Here is an 18,799-nt window from a genome sequence, read left to right as displayed (position 1 = left end):
AAAGAAATAACAGTTGTGACATTATGATGTCTATGTATATATCTACTGAAGTTAGCATGCTAACCAGCTAGCCCCAGCTCATACTGGTCCAAAACTCCTGTGCTGGCAGTGTAACGCCAACCCATCCCCGGTAATCCAAGCTCCCCTTCTGGACTGCTAGAAGCACTGCTAATAAAACTGAATTCTTACATATTGCTCCTTTAAGAAAACAATAGATTGAAATTCCTAATAATGACTTGAACCAAACGCTTTCTTATTTTAGATTTTTATTGTTATCATTAATATTATTTTCCCCCACAGTACTGTGAAGAATTAATGGGCCTGAAAATGATCCAAAAACAGCCACAAGGGGGCAGCATCTACCAGAGTAGTGATGACACGCCATCACTACAGGCCTTGTTGTCTTTTCAAGTATGCATTTTCCCCCAAGGAAATGGTTTGTTGATGTAATAGGATGTCAACAAAACACATCATGGGTGGTTTAGGATGTGCAGATCTGTCTCCGAGCAAATACAAAATGATTACTCTGAGTCATTACATACAAGCAAAATCGTGCAAAAGCTTGAAAAATGTGACTTTTGGATTATATCAGTTGATATAAAAAGAAAACAACGCCCAGTTCAGGATTTTGTGTTATTCTTGTGGTCTAGAATTACAATCAGTGTTCGTAAACATGCAAAGTTCACCACTGAAGTCACGAGACAACAACTTCTGCTGGTGATGTGTCACTGAAACTCCCACTGATTGGAGGGATTCAGTGTTTCTGTAAGAATTATATTCTTCAGAGGGAGAAGAAGCTGCTAATAGTCTATGGGACAATAAAATGCTCCATTTATATCCCATGGTTATGAGTTAGTTAGCGGCTCCATAAGGCAGGTTTCATTGCAGATTTTACAGACGGCCAGCCCTGAATCAGTTCCTTACTGCGCCATAACACCATTGAAATGAATGGATGAACTTTTGAAACTAAATGCTGCAATGAAACTTATTCAGAATGACAATATACATGAAAAGGATCCTTACTAACGTAACTTCATTCTGCAGTCTCCAGTTTATGTTCTTTGAAGCTGTGTATTTGAGTGGCATCCCAGATCAGTTGATAGGACAGAGGGCAGAGTATTAGCTATTTCCTGTTAATGACAGGTAGCAGTTAAAGATTTAATTAACAAACTACATCAGCAACTTCAGCGCATCTCATCAATAAACCATTCCACCCAGAGCACTGGAACAGGTTTTTAAATATTTAGATGGCCAGGAGACTTGTCCTGTCATTGTGTTTTTATTGCGCTCGTGTTTTATGTTTTTATGATGCCTTGCAAAGTCTTACCCCTCCTGAGAGAAGTGATCTTGTGAGATCTGAACTTCATTCTAATGAAGTGTAATGATTTGCTGGGTATAACAAACTCACACAAGGTAAAGACATTCAGCCATTTTTGTCTAGGACTGTGTAACGGCCTGCTTAAATGATCAGCAGACATGTTCATGTATTTGTAAATCAGATTACATAACATTGGACTGAAGAAAGAACAGACAGTAAGGGATTTCGCTGCTCAGTCTTGAACTAATAATGGTTTGACCGTTGAACCATCATGATGCGAACCGGTCAGCGTTTGTTCAACGACATTCCTTTCAGATGATCAAAAGTTTAACCTGACGTTCAATCTATCATCTACACTGGTTGCGTTCTTATTGACTCGCCTCTCACTTTTTGTTTGTTGTAAATGAATTACAATAGGCGGCTCAGTTTGTGATAGCACCCAGTTAAACAGGAACATCAAATCCTACTTACTGTCTTGACTGGGCATGAGTCACTGCTTCTGAATGAGGCTGCTGCTAACAACTGAGGTGACTGAGGTCATGTCCTCGTGACTTTTTCTGGGAATTTGGGGCTTTTAGCAGCCTAGTGGGCATTTAAACTCTTCGATTTACATCTTTGACATTGTAGGGTTTCATTGACTGATTCCTTCAAAATTAATTAAAGGGTTCATTAATTTTCCCATCAGATTTTTGTTCCCTTGAGTATGCCTTGAAATTGCTTTTAGATTTTACCCTGTGGAAGTAAAATTGATAATTTACAGAAAGCTAAATTAAATGAAACATGAATAATCCGTTCAGGGGACCTGGACTAAAGACCTACCAGTCAGAACACTGACATGTCCTGTATGTCATGGATTTTGGGGAATGTACCACTGCTCTGCTGCAGTATGTCAGATTAAGCAATGAACAATATAAGAAAACAAAACTTTTTATGTGGTTGAAAACATTTTTGCATAAAAATAGACAATATTTTAATAAAAATGTGTCTAATAATGATAAATATCATACAAAAACTGTGATAACAGAAGTTTTCATACACTTAATCTGAGTAAAATTAGCAATAGCACACTATATTACAAGTACAAGTCTGGCCTTCATTATTACTGGAAAATTGTACTTGATGTATCATAAGAAAAATTATGCTTTTCACTGGTATGTTATTATATATTATCTTATTGCACCACTTTAACAATGAACTAGTATTTCAATGCTGTAGCTGGTTGAGGAGGCGCTAACTTTAAATGCTTAGGACTAAATAGTTTAATATATAATACTGTATTGTATTTCAAAGCTCAAAGTAATTAGTAACTATGTCATCAGATCAATATAGTGGAGTAAAGAGTAAAATTTTCATATATTATAGTATTTTTTTCCCTTCATATTGGCACATACTGGACAACACATACACCAATGTCGATATATCCAATATTGAACCAAACCATTCTGGAAAAAAGTACTTCTTATCAATGAAAGATGTAATATTTAACATTGTACCCATTCAGTATTGATTTCTTTGCACTGTTTGTATTTGTTTCCAGTTTTTACATAAATGGTCACTTGTATGGAGACATTGCACAGTGCTGGTCATTGCTTTTTTTTTAAATGCATTTTTATATATAGCCTACACCTATTATTTGTATGCTCTCAGCTTGTCTTTGGTCAGTCTTGCTGTCCTTATCTTGAGCTCTAAGTCTATTTCTGCCTTCCTGTGAGTCATTTTTGGAAACTGCATTGAGAACAACTTAAATTAGGAGTGGGGAGGATGTGTGTAATCAGCCAGTAAACACTCATGACCTCAGTATTTAAAACTGTTAGCATTCACACTGTCTTTCCCACTGTTATCTACCCTGCTCACAAAACAACTCTTGTTAACTGGGACAACCCTGACAGGCTGCTGAGCCGGTCTGTGGTGTGCTGGTGTGGTGTGCACGGCAGCCTGGTCGGAGCGCTCCGGCGGTAGATTGGTGCTGTCTGGGCGGATCGCAGCCTCTCGTGGCTCCGCCCTCGATTGTTCAGCCTGCTCGACGTGCGGTTGCTGCGCAGGCAGCGCGTGAAGGCAGAAGCGTCTGAGTGGGACAGGAGGGAGCCCGGAGGAGCTCGCATTAGTGTTGTTGTTGTTGTTGTTGTTGTTGCGGGAAAATACCACCGCACCAGTTTCACACGCTGCAGCCTCTGGGCGTACAACACCGCAGTTTCCGCTCCAGGTTTGTCCGAGAGGAGTGACCGCTTCAGGAGGGGGTAATAAGCGGGGGGTTTTCTCACACGCCGAGAAGTTTTGTCCGCGGAGTTTCCAGAGTAGTTTCGGGTGGGCTGACTGAAGCTAGCCTGCCCCGCCGCGCTCCCCTCCCGCCCCGGTCAGCCAGCCAGAAGTTAGCCCGCTGCCCCGGTCTTCTTCTTCCAGCTGTGTGGCGGCGGTGGTGAATCATGGCGCTCAGAGCCAGAGCGCTGTACGACTTCAACTCTGAAAACCCAGGAGAGGTGTCGGTGAAGGAGAGCGAAATCCTCACTTTGTACAGCGAGCAGGACATTGACGGCTGGTTCGAGGGGGTGAACAGCAGAGGGGAGCGGGGACTGTTCCCCGCGTCTTACGTGCAGATCCTGAGGAACGACGCCGCCTCCACGGTCAACAACAACAGCAGCAGCAGCACATCTGGGGACACTTACCCGGACTCCCGATACGCAAACATCCCATCCGGAGGTTTTGACGGCTCTTACAAGCCTCAGAATAAAGTTGAGAACTTTTCCAAACCGCCTGCTTTCACACAGCAGCAGCAGCAGCCGCCTCAGCAGCAGCAGCAGCAGCAGCACGCCTACCAGCAGCCCAGCCAAGGGAGCGATGATGACTGGGATGATGACTGGGATGACAGCTCTACTGTTGCAGATGAACCAGGGACTGTAGGAGGAAGGTATCATGAATATGACAATGGGCCATCCACTTACAGAGTGTCAACGTCCTCAATGTCAAGAGGTAACGCACAGCAGGCGAAGAGCTCTGCCACAGTCAGTAGAAACCTGAACAGGTTTTCAACCTTTGTGAAGTCGGGGGGAGAGGCGTTTGTGCTCGGGGAGGCGGCCGGCTTTGTGAAGGATGGGGATAAGATCTGCGTGGTGATGGGTCAGTATGGTCCTGAGTGGCAGGAGAACCCATACCCATTCTCTTGCACAATTGACGACCCCACTAAACAGACCAAGTTCAAGGGCATGAAAAGCTACATCGCCTATAAGCTGACACCCACCCACACTCAGACCCAGGTGAACAGGAGGTATAAGCACTTTGACTGGCTGTACGCTCGGCTCGTGGAGAAATTTCCTGTCATATCAGTTCCACACATCCCGGAGAAGCAGGCCACGGGGCGCTTCGAGGAGGACTTCATCTCCAAGAGGAGGAAAGGCCTCATATGGTGGATGAACCACATGACCAGCCACCCTGTCCTGGCCAGGTGTGACGTGTTCCAGCACTTCCTCACCTGCAACAGCACCGACGAGAAGGCCTGGAAGCAAGGTAAGAGGAAGGCGGAGAAGGACGAGATGGTTGGAGCCAACTTTTTCCTCACCATCAGCACCCCAGCGGCTCCACTCGACTTCCAGGAGGTGGAGAGCAAAATAGACGGATTCAAGACTTTCACCAAGAGGATGGATGACAGCACCTTGCAGCTCAACGCCACTGTCAACGAGTTCGCCCGCAAGCAGATCAGTGGCTTTAAGAAGGAGTATCAGAAAGTGGGGATGTCATTCAAGGTCCTCAGCCAGGCCTTCGAGATGGACCAGCAGACGTACTCTGTTGGACTCAACCAGGCTATCTCCTTCACTGGGGACGCGTATGAAGCCATCGGAGAGTATTTTGCTGAGCAGCCCAGCAAGGATCTGGACCCGATCACGGATTTGTTAGGTCTTTACCAAGGACACCTGGCAAACTACCCAGACATCATCCATGTCCAGAAAGGTAGAGTAACCACACTGTCACACTGACTTCATACTTTTGTTTTTATCATTTTGTAAAGGTTGCTTTCACAGGAGCCTCCCAGTTGTCAAATTCTTATTTACAGCTGTTATTTTTCATTGACGATTAACCTGTCAATTATTTCCTTGATTAGTCGATTAGTCATTTGTTTGTTTGTTTGTTGTGTCTATAAAATGTGAGAAAATGGTGACACATATCGATTAGTGTTTCCTTAAGATCAAGACGACGCCCTCAAATGTCTTGTATTGTCCACAACCCAGAGATTGAGCTTTCAGATTCTGTTTACTGTCATAGAGGAGTAAAGAAACCAGGAAATATACACATTTACACATATACATATACACTAGTTGAATCAGAGAGTTTTTACCCAATCATTGCAGCACTAATGACATCAAGACGCAGATTGTTGCCAACCTTGAAGGTTTAGTTACATTTCCACTAGACAATGAAGCAACTATTAATTAAAAAAAAAAGACTAAAGACAGGATGATTTGTAAATTAAAGATGTACAGAGAACAATCTGTAAAAGATACGCACAGTTAAAATCCCTCACTAAAAACACATCTACTTAAATGTTTCATAATCCCAGGGCTCCAGTTAAAATTCACTACATATACACGTATAAAAATAAAACAATATGGCACCTGTGGGATCATAAATCCAATTTCCACAACTTACTTTCTACCATAAGGTTGGCTGAGGTACAGTCACCAGGCTTTAAAGTGAAGTAATCAGTGTGTTTGTTGGCAGTAAAAAGATAAACAGCGTAATTAGTTTCAAGCAGTTTGACTTGTTTGACTTGTCCACAGCAGACAGCAGCCAGGTCACGACACAGGCTTCTGTCTTTTTGCAAGACAAATATGCAGTGTTTGCATTTGGATATTGGTTTACGTGTTTGTCCCCGCCTGCTGAAATGGGCGGCACCCGTTTGGCTGTGTTTGATTTTCCATTACAGATCAAGTATGACACATTGGTGCTCCGGAGATGGAGAATGTCCTACCTGGCACAACACTGACCCCAAAATAAGATTTGCGACTGAATCCTTCATAGATGATTGTCCACGTGCTTTGTGGTCTCTGCACAGAAAGTCAATGTTATACTAATCCATGGCGTCATCCTACATGACCCTAAACCGCTGATTGTTCTCATTGCGAGGCAAAATGTCACTCTCATGAGAGGCAACACTGTTATGCAAGAGGCATAGCATTGTATCAGTTGAGAGAAGCTCTCAATGCTGTTTACCATGTTTGAGAATGTGGCACAATTGCTTCCTTCTGATGGGGAAGAGAAAATCTAAAGGAAACATGCAACTCAAACCACCGCCTGTGTACTGTAGGTTAAAACCTGCCTACTTTCTGAACATTTATGTGTATGCCTTTATGCTTTTATAGAGTAGAATTCAAATTAAATCACATAAAACATACATCTCTAAAACCACAGAGAACTGGAAACCTACCTGAAGCAGTGTCAACAGTGTAGGACAACATATAGGACATGGGCCTGTATACACTTATGAACATTAGAGGATGATGTGAACTAATCCCTCTCATTCCATGTATTATGATCAGTCCTGGTGACTCTCAGGATCAGGGTGGAAAAATAATCTTTTCATCCACCAGTCACAGCTCCCCTGTGGTGTCCAGTCTTTAACTTACCAGGTACATGAATCCAATAAATGACTTTCAACCTGTAATTTGCCAAAGTGACAAAGAAGAGCCAAATTTTAAAGGGACAATCACCCCAAAATCAATCAATCCCTCAATGTCAGTTTTCTGTCATGGTATTGAAAATGGTATCAAATGTTGCATCGTATCGATTAAAGACACTTTATTTTTGTGCCAACACCAAATGGAAATAGGTGACACTCGTCTTGTGGTGCTTGAAATGCCAAAAAACAAACACTTGGAAAACTCTTGCTTGTGACAGCGTGGGATGTCAACATTAATTGCATCGTCCCCGTCTGAATTAGCTATCTTAGCGTAGTAAGTTGGCCTTTCCTCCATGAGTAGATGCAGCTTCATTCATCCTTCCGACATGGAACTGCTCAAAACGAGGTCCGTGGATTATCTTGAGTAACCGCGTCATGATTTCTGGAAGGAGACATTGTTGTTGAGTCGTTTTAAATGTATTGTTTTGGTACTTGTCTTTGGAGCACCACAAGCCAAGTGATATCTCCAAAACTCATCAACTCACAGCAAAACAAACTAGTTGGATAAATAGCACTACTGGTAACAGGAAAATATGTCATTATGACTTTGGGGTTTAGCATTTTGCTGCGGACTTGTGTTGTTGACTCCCCCGCCTTGCCTTCCGTGGACATCTTGGTTTATCATTTGGCTCCCTTACAAACACTGGGCCCATTCACTCCACAATAGACAACACTGGGGAAACGGCACAGGCTGTGTTTTGGCTGCAGCGCGACACAAACTTCCCAGTCAGCTCAAATGAAGTTCGCCACGTAGGCCGCACACAGCCCCAAATAAGGTGACGCGGGCCATTTACGCAGTCTGGCGTGATAAAGCCTCGGCCTTAATTCCATAGATTACAAACTCTTGATTTGATAGCACACCGTGGAAGACCTTGCTGCAGGCGCGACGTTGAAGGGCTTCACCACACTGGCCGACTGGAAACAGAGCTGATGAAGCCGGGGCACATGAAAGGAGAGGCACGTGCAGCATATTGAATCCAAATTGACCCTGATCTCATCTTGCTTTTAGAGGACTGTTTAGCTTCTCTGTTTATTTTGAATTCGGTGGAGCCAGTTTGTTTTCATGCCTGCATTCCTTTCCTATTTAATCATTATGTGAGCGAAGGGCCCATTCCTAATTTCTTTCTATTTATAGGAAAAGCAAAAATAGATTCACGCCAGTTTATCCTTAAACTCAGTGTGTGCAAGCAGACTTTTCGTGTTACCACTCATACTGCTAGGCCTGTTAGTTAATATCTGCACAAGGCTATAAACATTTATGAAGCTGCATGGCTGCGACAGTGATATATCGGAACAGTCAATGTGCATACATTACATTAAATATAGTAGTGCCCTCGTTCATGACAACTGACTGCCTGCATTGTTACCAGGGAGCATTACATGCAAATACCCCCTGCAGAGGCACTTGACATTCACTTATGTTGTGTACTCACCTGAAGGTCAGGTGCTGCAGAACATTGCAGCACCTGACAACTGTTAATACTGCACTGAAATGACTGTAATTGGAGAGAACGGTGCATGAAAGAATAGGTGTTTGTTAATGAAAACACAGACAGCTTAAACCTCAACTGGCATTATATCATTGTGTGCGGACGAAACTGTGCACCAGCGAGCTAAAACGTACGCCGCTCATGCACATGTCTGCCTTTCTCTCCGTCTCTCATGTATTTCATCGAACACTTCCTTTTCCATCCCATCTGTTGCCCCGTTTTGAATACGCCTTTCCTGATAAACGTGCGCAGGAAATGTCCACAAGTGCCATTCTCCTGTTATGAAGTGAGCTTTATTGCTGTCCCCTCTCTCTGTCAGACACCTGATGAGAGGCTAGGCCACATCCTTTGTTGTCTCAAACCAGAGTGCACATTTCCGCAGTGGTCGCACGGAAACTCATCAGGCCAAGTGGGGCTGAGTAGTGCTGTGGTCATGCATTGGTGGGGCTTAGCCAAGAGTTGAAGTCAGTAAGAAGCTGCATTACCCCTTTTTAAGAGGTTTTCTCTTGAGGCGGTCTTGCAGTCTGATCAGTGTTGCTGTCTTCAGTAGAAACCTGTCAAAACATCGCCTCTCAGTCAATTCCATTTTTAGCTCCCTACATCTGTCTCATTACGAGCTCAGACACCAGACGGGGTTTTATTTGATCTGATGAAAGTGACCAGTGAAATCTGAGCTTTCCCACAGAGGGAAACTGAACATCACCCTATTGATCTCCACCTCTTCAGGGGCCCCATTAGCCATTAGTGTGGAGCTTGACCTGGACAATGATATTGACAACATAGCTGTTGTTGCTTTCAAAAAACAAATTGAGCTTCACATGTTTTATTTTGGTCCTAATCTGATATTGTGGCCTCGACAGCATTAGTTTTCATTTTTTCAGAGAAAGAGGAAGGCGGGACAGAGGTTTCATACTGTAAATGTTCAGTGTTTGCAATCCAAAAATAGTATCAACTCTGGTTTCCTTGATGACAAGTGAAGGAACTAAAAACGATTACTCGTATAGAAACTGAAGAAAGAGGGGAATTGAACATTAAAGGAGATCTGTTATACTTTTTTGCTTTTTACCTGTCTTTCAGTGTTTTATATATGGATAGTGCATATGAGAGATCTTGAAAGTTAAAAAGCACAAAGTCTGCACCAACAGAAGCTCCTCTTTCCCACAGAAGAAACTGCTCCTGAAACGCCTCATCGGTAGCCTTTAATTCTGTGACTTCGTGACATCACACTAAGTCACCATGTCGCACATTTGCATAATTCCTGCCTAGTGACTAGTTTGGCATGTAAGAATTAATTTAGCACATCTGCTCTGTTGTTGTTAGCGGTGCCGGCTCAGGTGTGTGTGAGCTGACCAATCAGAGGAGACTGGGTATTTAGGAGGATGTGAAAAGTCACATCTCTTTTTTTTTTTTTACAGCTCACAGTATTTGTCAAGTGAAACACTTCAAACACTTATCAGTGTGATAACTTTGAAGAACTTCAATGCAAAGAGGAACGTCCTCAATCAAATTTACATACTGCACTACAATTGCTGCCTGTTTTTCTAATTTGATTAGTTTGCTTGAAAGCATAGACTGCATACACAACGGATTAAGTTAATAAGTAATTTAGGTGGTAAAATGCTGTTTGGCTTGGCCTACTTCGTTTCCATTCTGACTTTCTTAATTTGATCAATTCAGCACATCGCTGCGAGCTGATTTTGTCTGATGTCATCAAAGTTTTATCACCAGACGAAGTGATAAAACAACGGCAGGCGAGTCAGTGAAGGCACAGATTTACAAAGACGTCAGGCCTGCCTGCTGAGTCAGTCTTTCTACCGACACTCCTTCTGTGCAAACACCATCTGATGTATTGTTTCGGGCTAGTTAAACGTCCTCCAAAGCACGAGCGGATGACCACAGTGTGGAGTGATAAGATGGGGATTGCCACCGGTTTGTTTAGGTCACAGGCTCGCTGTAGCTCAGTGTTGTGTAACAAGGGATTACGTAAGCGCTGAAGCTGCTGCCTGCAGTGAGTCCAGGAGGGCTCGGTGCCACCTCCGTATACCCAGGGAGGATCTCTGCAGAGGCGTTCAGCTGGATCTCTTCATGTAGTGTGACACTGCAGTATGCTACAGACCTCATTAATCACTGCAGGTGATGCTGGGATGTTACATCTTGAATCTCTAAAGGTTTATATCAACACACGAGCATTATCCCTAATATTAGTGATGTCAAGGGCTGCAATTTAAGCTAATCGTTCTATTGTGTCTCTGTCAGTCACTCACTGGCAGCACTCTGCAGAGCAAAGATAGCAGAAGAGGAAGCAGCGGTTCTACAACGAGACATCAGATGCTGCAATATGGCACAACTTTGTAATCTAAAAGAGGATCTACTATAATGAAATTGGTTCATCAGATATTTTAATTTTAATTTATTTGGAGGTAACACTTTTTACAAAGTTCCCACAGTCCAGAAAGTAGATCCTAAACTCTGACTGTGGAAGAACGCTCCCTGACAGTCAGTGAAATATCTTGCGCTGTTGGTCGGACGAAACGAGCAATTTGAAGACTTCACGTTGGTCTCTGGGTAATTGTGACGAGCATGTTAAACTATTTTCATGACAAATCATAGAGTAAAGAATCAATAAATGTAGAGGATTAATCAACAATGAAAATAGTCTATACTTGCAGCCACACTTGACAGACTCGGTATCTTATTGGTGGTTGGGTTTTGGCAGCTGGCCTGCAGAGCTAACTTCCAGCAGCTATAAAAGTAATGTGGCTCTGTCTGTTGCAGTTTGCTGACACATCTTCTCCAACTGAACTATTGCCTTTCTCATAAAGTCACCATGGTAACAAGTATTCCTCCTTAGTCCATTAGTGGGCTTTTAAAACGCAGGAAGCCAGAGACCCTTCAAGGTACAGTAAACACCTTTGGGATTGGCATTTAAGTCTTTGGACAGCTGTGTTTGTTCTCCTTTCCACCGCGTCTCTGTTCCCTTGTTATCTCTGCGTCTCTCTCTGTCATGTTCAGTCTGTTGTGCATTAGAGGAATTTCAAAGATCTGGGTTAAACTGCAGCTGAGGAAAGTACAGCCAGAAGGCAAACTGGGTAGATTTTGGGGGGGAAGGGCAGAGAGATGTCTTTGAGGAGGGATTTTGTCTTGATTTTGCTCTGTGTGCTTTATAGCCTTACACGTAAAGAGTTGCTAGATTTGAAGAAGAAAAAAAGGCAGCCATACATGTTTTTTTCTTCTTTTTTTTTGTTTTACTTTAGGGCTAGACTGAAGCCAACAGAGTGCAGGGTTAGGTCAGTGAGTCTCCCATTTCAGGAAACAAGCAGTCTGAATCTGACTTTCAAGAAGAGAGATGGTGACTAAGCTCACATAATGACTTGAAAAATCTCATGACAGGCCAATACAGGAAGTTTTGCTGCATGTCTCCAGGGCACAAATCTCACCTTCGCACTTTGACATCAAGCCACTGCTCAGAAATGACAATGTCTGTCAGCTTTTTCAGCCATGCATGCAGTTTAACTCATCTTACTACATGCTGTCTTTGTCATTTTGAGTGATTACAACACGTCTGTGTTGACATCAAACCTACATATACCAGCCATGGTTCCTGTGTTTCAGATATTGAGGCAACCAAACATTGGTTGCCTCAATATCTGAAACACAGGAACCATAACTCTTTATGCTGCAGGAACGTGCCGCATAAACAAGGAACTATGACACATCAAATGGGCTTACAGCTAGATATTTTAAACCAACTCAGGGTTACAACTATGATTATTTTAATGATATTGAGAAAATACAAAGGTGTCACCAAAAAGGGCAACGCCTGCACACTTACTCCATGACACAAGACTTTAATTTAAGTAATTCAATTTTATAAAGACAGTATGTGGGCATGGCCTTGACAATATTATACTACCACCATTTTTATTTTTTAAGAGAAAACGTTAGATCTCATACTCTTGATTCAAATCTCTTGCAGAAGATGTAAAAATACAAACATTCTCTACTCAAGTAGACTCAAGTAGAAGTAAGAAAGTATAGGCTCTGAAATGTACTCAAAGTATAAAAGTGAAAAGTATCCCTCTGAAGGACATTTCTACCAGCCATTTTGGTGCAAAGCTAACAGATCCTCACATCATATTAATATAATTTAGACTATTAAACTTAAAGGTAGAATCAGTAGGATTTGTCTGAACTGTTCAGACAACACACCTGATAGATAGTTGATTGTTGAGTCTCATTCCCAGGACTTCAAATCCCAACGTTTTAGTTTGGTAAAATGTCCCAAAAAATTGAGACAAGGCTAGACTGAAGCCAACCGCATGCAGGGTTAGGTCAGTGAGTCTCCCATTTCAGGAAACAAGCAGTCTGAATCTGACTTTCAAGAAGAGAGATGGTGACTAAGCTCACATAATGACTTGAAAAATCCCATGACAGGCCAATACAGGAAGTTTTGCTGCATGTCTCCAGGGCACAAATCTCACCGTCAAACTTCGACATCAAGCCACTGCTCAGAAATAACAATGTCTGTCAGCTTTTTCAGCCATGCATGCAGTTAAACTCGTCTTACTACATGCTGTCTTTGTCATTTTGAGCGATTACAACACGTCTGTGTTGACATCAAACCTACATATACCAGCCATGGTTCCTGTGTTTCAGATATTGAGGCAACCAACATTTCTGCTGCATGAACAAGGAACTATGACACATCAAATGGGCTTATAGCTAGATATTTTAAACCAACTCAGGGTTACAACTATGAGGTGTCACCAAAAAAGACAACACCTGCGCACTTACTCCATGACACAAGACTTTATTTTATAAAGACAGTATGTGGGCAGGGCCTTGACAATATTATACTACCACCATTTTTATTTTTTAGAGAAAACGTTAGATCTCATACTCTTGATTCAAATCTCTTGCAGAGGATGTAAAAGTACAAACATTCTTTACTCAAGTAGACTCAAGTAAAAGAAAGTACAGGCTCTGAAATGTACTCAAAGTATAAAAGTGAAAAGTGAAAAAACTAAAGGACATTTCTACCAGCCATTTTGGTCATTCAGGTCTCCCTCTCTGTCAGCTGAAAGCACACTTGTGGTGTTGGGAAGCCGGCGTGCAATGATGCAAAATAAAAATAATGGACGATTCCCCTGAAATGCATTAAAACTAAAGTAACTAGTCTGTTTGTGAAAATGTAAGGAGTAGAAAGTACAGAAATTCGTGATAAAACGTAGGGAGTTGAAGTAAAAGGTTGTCAGAAAAATAAATACTCAAGTAAAGATACATGAAAAATCTACTTAAGTACAGTAGCAAAGTATTTGTACTTTGTTCCATCCCATCTCTGATCTCTTGGTGTGAGGGTCTAGAAAGGGAAAATACAAGAGCTTTCATCTTTGGATTCTTGGAGATCTAACAGGCTCAGTACCAATGTATATGAGAGAGGCTACTGGAATTTGTAAAAGTTAAAATGCAAATAATCTAAACCACAAAGCGACGTGAGTAGTGTTCCTCGAACTGAGAAACAAAAATACTTTTCAACAAAATACTTGATGTGATACTCGGCCACCAACTATCTATAACACAAGATAATATCACAAGAGCTGCAAAGTTAATTAAAGAAGTAGAAGCTTCCCCTCTTCTTCTCCTCTCTGGCCTACGATCAAGTTCAGATAATCATTTCTTTGACATGAGCAAGCACTCAGAAATCATGTAAGCACACATACATTAGCATTCATGTCACAACCCATGAAAGTCCTCTTCGGGTCCAGCTGTGACATGTAAACTTTAAGTACCAAGATCAGACAGAAGGTCATATCCTTTCAGATTCTCTTCTCTTCATCTTAATACTTATTGCTCATGACATTTCTTCCTTTTACTCAGTTGTAAAATGTCAGCGGTTTGATAAGTCATCTGTCAAGAGCTCCTGGTGTTTTGACCTCTGCCTTCTGCTCCCATCGAACCATCTGTCTGGAAAGTTGGGAGGGTAATTTTTTTTGGTAAGGCTGAAGGCTCATTCTGCAGCAAGAAAAACTCTGCAGGTTTTTTATTTAAGGAAGTAGCAGCAGTTGCAGATCACAAGTGTCAAGATGGGAGGTTTGTGAACCATCATGTGTCGATTTTCTCTTGCCACAAGTGTCCACCACAGTGACGATAGCAAGTACCTCTTCCTGGCAGAGTGAGGGGTGTTTTACTCTCTGTATGAGTGTGACGTGCTGGATTTCTTTTTCACAGAGTGTAGTTTATTCTTAAATTAATCATTTAAATTCACTTGTAGTGATCATCGAGACGTACCTAAAGAGTGTAAGTTGTTTTTTGATGAAATATTTTGTGTGAACGGATCTGAAAATGTCGAAATACGAATGACTGTTTGCCAACTTCTACTTCTTGCACAATTAACTCAATTCATCACAAATTTTAAGTTCCAAAGTGTTTCAAAGCGACTGTTGCTGTTCTTGCACGATTAACTCTTTAATTAATATTAAATTCATATTACATTTTAAAATAAATCCCTAATTTCGGACACAATCAGACAAAAGCTCACGTAACTGCCTGGCTAGCTAAAGCAAAGCTAACTTCAGCCCTAAGAAACTGTCTGACTGACTTTTTAATGTTTCAAGCTGACTTGTTTTAAACAGAGAACCCTGTAAAAGAGGTCTTTAAATATGTTCTCGATGGCTATTTACGCTGTGCTATACCACTGAGGCTAAAGCTGCGTGTCACAGGCAAAATATCAGCATCACCACCAGTTTATTATCCATGTTAATGCATAACATGGAAATTAAGAAACAGCATCGTTCTTATATGTCAGTACAAGTAACCCCATGAAATATAGTTAGCCAATAAAATGCTCTATATTCTTGGAAATAACACGTATTACCAGGTTACTAGCTCGTTCTGATAAACACACCGTTAAATCCACTCATCCGAGTGTGTATTTTAGCTTTTTTTGGGGGGCATCTCTCACACTGCAGCTGCCCTGTTCATTGTTTGTTCAAAAAGTGTGGAGAAATCCAAAATTAGTCAGACCTGCTGTACCTAGTTCTGTTTGCAAAGCTATTATTGGAAAGTTGTTGTTCAGGAGAGGAGTTTAGGACTCAATGATTTGCCTCACCATGACATCAGTATTAAAAATAATTACAAAACAGACGTGTTCACATTCAGGGTTCAGTTATCCATTGTCATAATATGTGCTTGAAATTGCCAACTTTCACTGGTAGATGGTATCAAACTGCCAACATCCCCTTAAAAGGTCGGTAAGAGGCCTTTCAAGTGACATAATGTATCAGATATTTTTTAGAGTCAGGCCTCCTCCCATTCCCTAACTATAGACACAGATGTGGTTCTCAGGAACAAACTGTTCTTTAAACTATTTTTGGCCACTTCCTTGAAGTTATAAATGTCCTGTCAAACTGTGCTCTTGAATCTTAAATAGCAAAGATGATTAAGAATATTAATTAACTAAAATTAAGAGTCTGAAAGTCAGATGTCTGTTTGATGAGTTTGATGCGAGGTTTAAGGAAATAAGTCTCGTGCCCTAAGAGAGTTTGTGTCCTATGTGTGGTCTGTTTTCTGGCACTGGTTATTAAAGCATCTGAATGACTTCCCCTTTGATTGAACAGTGATGAAGCACTTTAAAAAATAAGCATAACAAATACAAAAGATGATCATTATTTGTACTTTCTCATTCCTGAACAGGAGCCCTGACGAAGGTGAAAGAGAGCCAGAAGCACGTGGAGGAGGGCAAGATGGACCGGGCACAGGCGGATGGCATCGACGAGCGCTGCAACATCATCTCCTGCGCCACGCTGGCCGAGATCCAGCACTTCCACCAGATCCGCGTGCGCGACTTCAAGGCGCAGATGCAGCACTACCTGCAGCAGCAGATCGCCTTCTTCCAAAAGATCACAGGCAAGCTCGAGGAGGCTCTGCAGAAATACGACAACGCGTAATACATCGCTCGCCTCGGCCTGTCGGTTTAGACCCTGGTGATCCATGACCATGCACCTCCCTCGGCCAGCCAGTGGAATTCGGCAAACAGCCACACACACGCTGCTGAACGCTGCTCATCCGGCAGGGAGGGACATTCAAGGAGATTACGCTCCAGTAATAATGACAAATCCAGGTTTCTGTGTGTGTTGGCCACATTTTTTGGGGACTGGATGAATTAAGGAGAGGATGAGAAATCTAATGAAGTTAGGCCAACTTGAAACACAAACAACAGTCTTTTGCCTTTAAGATTTGACGAGAATCAGCGATAATGACGGTGCACCACTTGATCCGGTGCGTGGGTGAATTCAATCTAGATCAATGTAATGACCTGCAGAGAGAGAACCTTGTATCTGCTGCTGCCTACACATCCCTGTGCAAGATTTCATATATCAAGTGTTTTTAGCCTTACAACACAGTTTTTAAACGACTGCCACTCCAGTGGCTCACACACTGCCTTCTGGAAACACTCAAGCCCTTCCTGGTATCTCTCTTCTCGGACAAACAGGACAAAATGTTTACAGTCTCCTCGCTGAGCAGCCGCTGTCACCACTGTCTCGCTGTGCCTTCTGATTACGTCTCTCTGGTCGTTTTTGTTACTAGTTACTAAAAAGCTTTATATACTGTATATGTAGAAATATATTGTATTTGTTTTTAAAATTCTACCAGTTTTGCAGTCTTTAAAAACAAGAAAGGACGCTGTGCTTTGAGCCAGGGCAGTGTCTTTAATGGGAGATAATATTGTTTGATTGTGCCGTTTCCACCAAGGTTTAATTTTCAACGCTCACAGTGTGACAAAATCAGGATCAAGAGAGGATTACCTGCTTTGACAATAGGAGCCCACGCCTTACACATGGCACAGCCAGCACTGGTGCTGATTTAAGCTTGCAGAATTTTAAGGGACGACTACTTGCTATGCCGGATACCTGAATTTGTGCTGACAAAACATTGGTTTTCTGGCTTAGTTTTGGGGTAGAGGGTACAGGGTTCCTCATCTGTTTTAATAATGCAGTCATTTTAATAGCACACATCAGCTGTACTGCTGTTTGTAACCTTCATGATGCTGGGTGCATCATGAAGAGATTAACATAGAAGCAGAGACACAAAATAAATTCCTCCTTCACAGAAAGCTGTTGGTTGGTCCTGTGTGTTTTGTCAAGGACTTTAAATATGTAATTCCTCTTGTCTTTTGTCCTCTTGTCTGTCCTTTTCCCTGGGAAAAAGCCACTAAAAATCCTGTATGTGCTGACGGGTACAACAGTCCTCAGACACAGAATTTATACGACCCGTGTAATGTGGCTACCTAACTGTTTTATAAAGGCAGGAAGACAAAGAGAGCAAGCTGTATGGCTCTGCAGGTCTCCTTGGCTGCATCCCTGGAGGACTGGTGTGCCGTGTCAATGTTTCATGCTAAGCTCACACTCGGCTCACAGATCTGCTGACAGAGCACAGCCCAGCCCGCCATCTGGGACATCTGGCCACCGTTAGACGTGCCGGAGCGGATGACAGTGAACACGTAGTGAACAGGAAAAGGTCAAAAAAGAGCTGGGATGGTTTCTTATTAGCCGTCATCGCCAACAACTATAACCGCGAGAACCAACAGTGCTTTTTGGAGATAACATTTTGTCCTCGCACAGATGTTCTGATTCTTTTGTGCCACGCTGGCCCTTTGTTTACCATCTTGAGGCGACAAACTGTGAAGTCTCTTTCTTGCCTGACGACGAGAATCCAGTTTGACAGACTCGATGGCGAGCAGAAGATAACAGATAACGGCAGCTTTCCCCCCGACCACCCAGTTCTGTAAATATGTTTATATGTTAATATCTTCCCACCAGCAGATTATCTATTCAGACCTCCCCCTCTGCTCTGTCCTCTTCTGTCACTGCTTGAAACCAGAGTACAGAAATATACACAAACACTGCTAGAAGAGGTTACAAGCTGCACATTCTCCTGCCAGGATATCTAATTAAAGGCAACTTTGGAATTATATTAATTAAATGTGCTGTGATACTACTACGTTCTCTCAAGCATTAGAGCTTCCTAATGTGTAGTTAATGAATCCACTTCCTGAGGGATAAGCAGCTCTGTGTGGCTGTACTGAGGCACAGCGGCGCTTTGAGTTAAACACTAACATGCTCACAATGGCAATGCTGTTTAGCAGGTATAACATTTACCATGTTCTCAATCTTAGTTTAGTGTGTTGGCATGGTAACATTTGCTGATAAACACAACACAAAGTAGCTGAAGCTGACGGGAATGTCGAGATGATGATGAGATTTTTACCTGAAGGAGGCACGAGGATCAGAAGTTGGAGGATCACCAAAGTTGTTTCAGTTTCTC

General features: G+C 42.3%; 1 protein-coding gene across 1 annotated transcript; it reads left to right on the top strand.

Annotated features, from left to right (window-relative positions):
• Positions 1–3,347: 3,347 nt before the first annotated feature.
• Positions 3,348–17,588, top strand: snx18a (sorting nexin 18a). Its single transcript, XM_073466230.1, has 2 exons — positions 3,348–5,260; positions 16,169–17,588. The coding sequence occupies exons 1-2, from the start codon at positions 3,742–3,744 to the stop codon at positions 16,420–16,422; spliced, it is 1,773 nt and encodes a 590-aa protein (XP_073322331.1). The 5' UTR covers positions 3,348–3,741; the 3' UTR covers positions 16,423–17,588.
• Positions 17,589–18,799: the final 1,211 nt, after the last annotated feature.

This window comes from Pagrus major, chromosome 5, assembly GCF_040436345.1.
Source record: "Pagrus major chromosome 5, Pma_NU_1.0".
NCBI lineage: Eukaryota > Metazoa > Chordata > Actinopteri > Spariformes > Sparidae > Pagrus > Pagrus major.
The sequence above is the reverse complement of the archived record's forward strand: the minus strand, read 5'-3'. Positions and strand labels throughout refer to the sequence as shown.